Source organism: Primulina eburnea, chromosome 3 (genome assembly GCF_022965805.1).
Source record: "Primulina eburnea isolate SZY01 chromosome 3, ASM2296580v1, whole genome shotgun sequence".
Classification (NCBI taxonomy): Eukaryota; Viridiplantae; Streptophyta; class Magnoliopsida; order Lamiales; family Gesneriaceae; genus Primulina; species Primulina eburnea.
Window position 1 is genome coordinate 31,604,359 of NC_133103.1, and position 8,467 is coordinate 31,612,825.

General features: G+C 35.9%; 1 protein-coding gene across 2 annotated transcripts; it reads left to right on the top strand.

Moving 5' to 3' along the window:
* The first annotated feature begins 2,856 nt into the window (after positions 1 to 2,856).
* On the top strand, positions 2,857 to 5,944 carry LOC140827523 (uncharacterized). 2 transcript variants are annotated; one of them, XR_012116984.1, is made up of 3 exons: positions 2,857 to 2,976; positions 3,208 to 5,385; positions 5,540 to 5,944. XR_012116984.1 is itself a non-coding variant. In XM_073190205.1 (1 exon), exon 1 carries the CDS (start codon positions 3,196 to 3,198, stop codon positions 5,200 to 5,202), a length of 2,007 nt encoding a protein of 668 aa, XP_073046306.1. In that variant the 5' UTR covers positions 2,864 to 3,195; the 3' UTR covers positions 5,203 to 5,451. The 2 variants fall into 2 exon arrangements, 1 of the variants encoding a protein (XP_073046306.1); XM_073190205.1 differs by lacking the exon at positions 5,540 to 5,944 and having other exon boundaries at positions 2,864 to 5,451.
* Positions 5,945 to 8,467: the final 2,523 nt, after the last annotated feature.

Sequence of the window (8,467 nt, forward strand, 5' to 3'; positions counted from 1 at the left end):
AATCATCTAATACGCGAAAGCAAATTCGGCAGCTGTTTCGGCAGCTGGACTTATCAACTGAAATCAGTTAACACAAACTGATCAGTTGAGAACTGATCAGTTAAAACATTCAGCCGAAAATATTAAAATCTCTCAACTGAAGATACCTCGGGAAAGATCATATCAGCAACTGAATATGGAAAGTCGCACCTCGATCACTACAACATAGAACAATGTGTTTCGGCTATTGCATTTAAGACGCCGTATCACAATAAATGAAGAGAACATTGCCCAAAGGAATATTGAAGAAGCAATCAACGGATACATAAATTCAAAGTTACCGTTGAAAGACAAGTCTATAAATATGACAAAAGAGCAGTTGAAGAAAAACAACGATCTATCAATTTCAAACTTGCTATTACTCTGTCAAAATCTCAGTTCACTCTTATTAGACTTATTCGTAGCAATCAAGGCTACAAGTTGAGCAAACTAGCACTCTGTAATATTGATAATTCAACAAGTGCTAAAGTTCAGTTACTTTAGAGAGATCATTGTATTATACTAAGAGTTTCAGTTTAGGCAATAGATAAGTCCTAACTGAAGTGGGTCTGTACAAGTGTTGTACTCGATCAAAGTCTTTTAGTGAATATCCTATCCTTGAGATAGAAGGGGTGACGTAGGAGTTATTCAAATCTCCGAACATCCAGAAACATATTGTGTTGTCTTTACTGCAGTCTTTCATTTTCAGTTAGATATTCTATCTTTCAATCAGTTTATTTTCCGCAACTGCTTATTCAGTTTAACTGATTGTTATTGACCGACGGGATATTTAGTTCAGTTTGTAATAAAACTGAACTATCTTTTTCAAAGAACTTTTAAATTCATAGAAGTGTTTATTCAACCCCCCCCTTCTAAACACTCCTTAGTCAATAACCGATCCTATCAGTTTGTATCAATCAAAGTATTTTAGTGTATATCCTATCCTTGATATAGAAGGGGTGACGTAGGAGTGTTTGAAATCTCCGAACATCCATAAAATCATGTGTCTTATTATTTCAGTTTTTATTCTATCTATCAGTCAGTTTATTTCCGCACAACTACTTGTTAACTGATTGATATTGACTTACAAGATTCCCAAGTATCAGTTTATCACTAAAATAACTCATCATTCAAAAAGGTTTTGAAAATTGTGATTTTTTATTCAACCCCTATTCTAAACACTCTTTCACCCTTAACCGATCCTATCAAATTTTGTGCATGCATGTGGTTTACGTATGTTTGGTTTTTCGGACGTTAAAATTTAAATATAAAAAGTCTATGTTTAAAATTTGAAAAATTTATATTAAAGTTTGAATTAAATCGGAGTTGAAACGTTCTACGAATTAATAGCTAATAAATAATTAGAAATCCTCAAATTTAAGCTAAATAAAAATATGAGAAATTTAATTTAAGCTTAAGTAATTATTTGGGATGGTCTAGAGTCAATAAAAGCAAGAAAAATTCAAAATCGAGGAATGCTACGCCTAGAGGTCAAACGATCATTTTACATCTGAAGAATAGAAAACGTTATGGCAGTGCCCCGAATGCTGTAATATATGTTAAATTTTTTATTTTATATGTTTATGAAATTTTATGATATAACGTTAATGCTAAAAGATTTGTTTCATGTTTGGTTTAAAAGAAAAATGATTTATGCATATTTAATTTTTATAAAGTGATGAAATTATGAAATGTTGAAGGAAGTGAAATAATTGTAACTAATACGATAATACGATTATGATGATACGATGATATGCAAGGTCAATGCTCAGTTGACAGGTGAAAGTGTCACTGATGTCCCTGCCGCCCAGTACTGTGGTAATACGTAGATGGATCCATCGACCTTCAGCTAATACGAAAACCACAATTAATGATCTGAATTCACGAAAGGAAAACGTACATGTATATGATGAAAATGAATATGTATATGCTTATATGAAAATGTTTAGGTTTATCCATGTTTATGAAATGTTATTTTAAGTAAAAATATTTTCACGGTTGTATGTGATTGTATACGTATTATTTGCTATTATAGATGGTTATGGTTTGCTGAGTCAATAGACTCACTAGTTGTGATCGATGCAGGTGAGCATGATGTTGATGTTGTTGAGGGCCTTGATGGTTGATCTTACTGGACTGAAGGTGCACATAACCCGAGGACCAGCACTAGTTTTTCCGCAGTTTTGATTTTAAGTTTATGTTAAAGATTTTTACGACTTTTATTATGTTTTTGAGTGGTTGTTAGAGTTAGCTTTATTTTGGAATATTGTTAAGTTAGGGTTGACAAACGTTTGACGGTTTTGATGTTTTAAACTCTTTCCTTTGAATTTTCAAATATAGTTGGTTGATTTATTTTTAAAATGACGTCAAAAATATTTTAAATATATGTGTATGTACTCGACCGAGATCTAATGTAAAAAAAAATTCTAGTATTTTTAAGAAAAACGAGTAGTTGACGTTTCAACCATGGTTAAAAAAGGTCAAATATCACAAAAGAGCTGATTCAGATTGAATATATCAAATAATGCTATTTTTAAATAAATAAGAAAAATGGAATAAATTACATTTAAAGGACCAATAAATAGTATGGTTGATATTTAATGATAGTAATAAAATGAATTAATTTTGGATCATATTAATGAATGGGGAATAAAATCTGACATTCTATAAAAGATTAGCCTTTTATGTGATTGGACAAATTTAACGTTTTGTGGTTTTTTTTGTTTTTTTTTTTTTAATCTCACGGTTCCGTAATGTACATTGTTTTGTGGGCCAAATGTTTGAAGTCCAAATAAATAGGTTTCTCTTTAACTGGAGGGTCAGGCCCAATATCGCCCATTAATTGCCTCGTCCAGAACCCGGATGAATTACATTTATTTCAAGGTTAACCAATGGATCGCAAAATCCAGATTTCGAACAGGGGTGCGGATAATCCATCCAATTTCTGTCCTATTCGAGGTAATTTTTAACCAAGTAGTGAGTCATGGTCAATCTCCATTGATATTTGCCCGTAGGTGCTGAATTATTCAGCTAAATCTCACTTCTCAGAACCCTCGCCGTAATGATTCCGCTCCCGTTTTGTTGTTCGCCTATTTCATGTTTTTGACATTCGTGTTCCCTTGATAGAAGTTTTCTGTTTGAAGATTGAATGTTGTATCCTACTTTTATTGGGTGATCATGTATTTGAAGGAAGGGTGTTCTTTATTGTTGAAAGTGCCCAAGCGTTCAATCCAGTTTGTGCTCAGCACGAACCCAGTATTCAATTTCATGCCTCAGAATGAAGTAAGTGGTAAAGAACCGGTATTGCTTAAAGATTCTCAAGTGTTGAAGAGATTGAAGAATGAAAAAGACATTATACTGGCATTGGAGTATTTTAAATCTTTAGCTAATTCGAGGTCTTTCATGCACACCCGATCAACATATCAAATGATGATCAAGAAGCTCGGGTGTGAGGGTGAAATTGATGCTGTGCAGTACCTTTTGCATCAGATGAAGTTAGAGGGGATAGGTTGTTCAGAAGATGCATTCATTAGTGTGATTAACTCTTACAAGCATGCCGGGGTCGCTGAGCAAGCTTTGAAAACGTTTTATAGAATAAGTGAATTTGGGTGTGCACCAACTGTTAGGTTATATAATCATCTTTTGGATGCATTGCTTAGTGAGAATAGGTTAAATAAGATCATTCCTATTTACAATAACATGAAGAAAGATGGGTTGGAGCCGAATGTATATACATATAATATTCTTTTGAAGGCGTTGTGTAAGAACAACAGTCTGAGTGGCGCCCGCAGTTTGCTTGAAGAAATGTCCAATAAGGGGTGTGAACCTGATAAAGTCAGCTATACAACTATAATATCGTTTTTGTGCAAGTCGGGAAGGCTGAACGAGGCACGGGACTTGGTTTTAAAATTCATCCCAAGTGTGTCTGTGTATAATGCTTTGATTAATGGTTGCTGTGCAGAGGGAAACTTTAGAGAAGCATTTGAGTTGTTAGATGTGATGATGGAAAAGAGAATTAGTCCAAATGTCATCACATACACTACAATCTTGAATTCTCTTGTTGATTCGGGATACATTGAATTCTCCCTTGCCGTTTTGGCCAAAATGTTCGTGCAAGGATGTAATCCCAATACCTGCACTTTTACTTCTATGATAAAAGGGTTTTCCTCAAAAGGTAGATTTCCTGAAGCTCTTAAACTTTTATGGCAAATGTTTGAAGATGGAGTTTTGCCGAATCAGGTCACATACAACACACTGATGCATGGCCTCTGCTTGGCTGGAAAAATGGATGATGCTTTATCTCTTCTTAATCAAATGGAGAGAAATTTATTCCTTCCAAATATAGTAACATATACTACACTAATTGATGGCTTTGCCAAATCCGGGAATTTAATTGGCGCATCCAAAATGTGGAACAAGATGATATCTCTCGGTGTTTGTCCAAATGCCTTAGCTTATACATGTATGATAGATCTCCTATGCAGAAATTCCATGTTTGGCCATGCTTATACCCTCCTTAAGCAGATGTCAACTCATAAGTGCCCACCAAATACAATTACATTCAATGCTTTTATCAAGGGTTTGTGTGTTCAAGATAGAGTTGATTGGGCTATGGAATTGTTTGATGAAATGGGGAAACACGGTTGCGTTTCTGATGTTACCACTTACAATGAGATATTGAACGGTTTATTTAAAGTTAAAAATATCGAGCTTGCATTTGAACTTGTCAGAGAGATGGAAGAATTGGGAATTGAATTTAACGTAGTGACGTACAATACTATCATTCATGGTTTGAGCTCTTCAGGTAAACTTGAGGAGGCACATAAGCTTTTTGGGAAAATGATTATCCGAGGAATTAAGCCTGATGCTTTTACATTAAATATGCTAATCCATGCCTATTCTACACATGGTAACGTTGAATATGCCATTCAACTTCTGGGTTCTATGTGCCACATAGGCTTGAATCCCGATATAATTACCTATACCAGTCTGGTGCGTGGGGTTAGTGAGCAGGTTGGAATCGAAGAAGCCTTTATTTATCTTCACAGGATGATAAATGAAGAGATCTGCCCCAATGTTTCAATTTGGAGCTTTTTGGTCCGATTTTTAACTAACAAGATTGGTTATGTCGGAGCCGTGAACTGTATGAATGCTATATTGGCTGATTCATCTATGTACAATTGAATTGGTTTACTCCGTTCTATCTCAAGCAATAGGTTCTGACCAACAACAGAATATGCAGCATGCTTTACTGAAATATGAAGCAAACTTTAGATGGAATCTTGTTCGCAGATCCAACATGACCCTTTGGTGGCAGGGCTTTGATTAGATTCCTACCCTACATACATTCCGCGTAAAGCATTTATCGTGAGGCTCAATCTCGCTCTCTTTGTATACGTGCATGTGTCTCAGATGGAATTATCCTGTTTCTCACAGATTTGTGTGATTTATATTACTAAAATCACGGTGCAATCGATAATTACCTCTCTTGGTGAGTCTAAGGTGGAACATCATCTTTCAGGTGGGGCAGCGGAATTTTTCAGAAAGTGAAAAATCACTTACTGTTCGAGGAAATGAAGATTCCTTTGGCTTACATTCGGAATCCATATATGATCAAAACCCATGAAGAAAAATTGAGCAGGAAAGATGCTCACCAAAATTTTGGGCCATATTGCATAGCAAACTCTTTAGCTGATTCAAGAGATAAACTGCATGCAGTTTTCAAGCTTCTTTACCATCGACGGTATATAACTTTCCACTTTAAAGAATTCACAAGAGTTCAAATTATACTAAAAGAGCTGCATTTTTTTTCCTTTTTTCCAATGGTTTGATGAAAGAAAAACCATGAGACCAAATGTATTAAGAAACGACTGCAAGCATATGTTAAACGCCATGCAAAAACGAATTCAATCTGGTTAAGTTGCATACACAAAATGTAAAGGTGACTGAATTTATTCATCGTACAAAATCATCAATATTACTGAAAATTAACACATAGGCCTACTTGGGAGTAATAAACGAAAAAAATTTCCTTTACGCTATGCAATCAGTATTCGACAAACAGATTCAGCCAAATATCATCCAGATAGGTCTAAAAACGACAGTACCTAAAATCATGACATTCTAAACCAACTCAAATGAAAATCTCCATTTCAAGAATTCAAATATATGGATTTCGAAATACAAAGCCAGCAACACAAGTGTATTGATGCAGTTAAGATAAATGAGTCGAGTAGACTGCGTATGTGAGATCCGACTGGTTAGTAAACTGGTCAACTTGGCCCGTAAATGGGCTCGCCTGACTGATAAACGGATCCATGTAGACAATACACAATTAATTTGCGGGGCGTCACATGCGTAACGAACACTCATCAAGTGGGCCTCGGGAGGGTTCTCGACGTAGACACTCCGACTCTCAAGTCAGTAAGCAGGTTAAAGAAAACTCAGAGAACTAAAGAACTTTTATAAAAAATGAGAGCCTATCTTGAATTGTGTGGGAGTTCCTCTATTTATAAATTTTTAGGAGTGTTTAATAGGCTTGGACTTTTGCAAGTACAATCCAAAATTTTGGGTTAGATAATGTTAAAACTAAACAAATAACTAATTGAATTAAACTTATTAAATTGAGCTTATTCTTATTAATCCAACAAATAATTAAACGAGTTGGATTAGATAATTATATTGAGCTTGTACCATCACAGGCCTCCCACTCTCAAGCAGCTTAAGGTAAAAGAAGGTAATCGAGAGTATAAATTGTGCGCGGAGATCAATCAAGCAAAGATCGATTTTTTTAATGCAGTTTTTGGGGGAATGATTTTATTTCCTTTTTTGCAATAAAGGTTATTTTTATTTGCGATATATATATATATATATATTTATATATTTTTGGGATGATTTTATTTGCTTTGATTTGTTATGGAAAAAAAAACCTCCAAGCACTATATATATGAGTAGGTGTTAATTAAACCAAAAGAAGACAAAACAATTGCAAGAAGAATTGTGAGTGGACCGAATTTGCAGAATGAGTACGCATGGTCTCTTCCATATATTTATTATTTTTGACTTTTCATGCCATTGTCGTTTTCACATCTTGGTAATGTGTCTTGGATTAAGACTTTTCAAACATGTCCTACTGTATTTTGATAATCATATATTCATTCTTCCATATTTGGACGAAATGAGATGGTTTCCTCATATGTGCTTTTTGTTTTTTATTTCTTTGTTTGGGTTTTGAATTGATGTATGGCGGAATTGCTCGATTTCCTCTGCTGATGTGGTGTATTTATGGCGACTTGGCAGATATGGAGATGAGTCGATCAATGCTGGAAAGAGGGATGCTTATTTGCGATCGGTTGAAAGGGCGATGGAGCATTGACGCTTACTGTACTCGTCTTTGCATCTCGTCACCAACAAACCACTGGTCCCCCCAACAAGCAATTCGGTCAACATGGCTCCGTTCTATGAGCGTCACAGCAAGACCATCTTGGATTAAAGGCCCAACCGCTGCCATATCGCCCCGAGACCCTGTGCTTGGAGAAGAAACCTGAACAGGATTATAGCCGTTGTTGCTCTGCAAAGCCAGCATCAAGACTTGATGTGGACCCCCAGTGGCCGAACGATCGAAGTCCGAGTAACGGAAAGCCTCCGTCACACGACAAGCTATCGGATGACGGAACAAACTATCGGCAGAGCCCGTCATTGGGCATAGGCCACTGGAACAATAGCCGAAGTCAACTCCACTACGAAGATATTGCCCATAAATCATCCCCCTCAACCTTTATCGCCTCTGCTAAGTTCATAGGCCCACGCGACCGAGCCCGGCCATCTTCATATGGTCTGCTGCCCGTCTCAAGTAGAAGCCACACGATCGTCAATGCCACCACGGCTTAATGCCACCAACATTGTCGATAATTCCATGTCTAAGCACACAACTCCACAACCACAGCCAAGGTCACAGAAGAATGCAGAATGACCATCACCACCATCGCCGCTGCCATGAACAATAAGATTTTGATCGTGGTGCCTCCATACCCAACGAGTTTATTTAGTTGGAGTTTCATGGTGCTTGAGACCTTATTATTATTATTATTATTATAAAAAAACATATGAGTTTTATTACACTACAAAAGAAACGGAGATTTGTAACCGTATTAGAGACCGCCAAAAATTTCGGTGTCTAATTTGAGACCGAAATTGTTATATCGGTCACTAAATATATTTTTGTCACGTTTTTTATTTAATATTATTTTTGTACCTCGATTTTTTATTCTACTCACAAATTGAAGACCGAATTTTTATTTAGGTCTCTAATTGGAGACCGATATAAATCCTCGGTCTCTAATTTGCAACCGATATATTGAGATGGCCCTAATTTGAGACCGATATATTTAGGCCGTCACTAATTTGAGACGGAAATATTAAGGTGGTCTCTAATAAAACCCAAATATTT

What these genes read in the sequence shown, in the direction of transcription:
- LOC140827523 (XM_073190205.1), top strand. Translation starts at nt 3,196, where the DNA reads ATGTATTTGAAGGAAGGGTGTTCTTTATTGTTGAAAGTGCCCAAGCGT.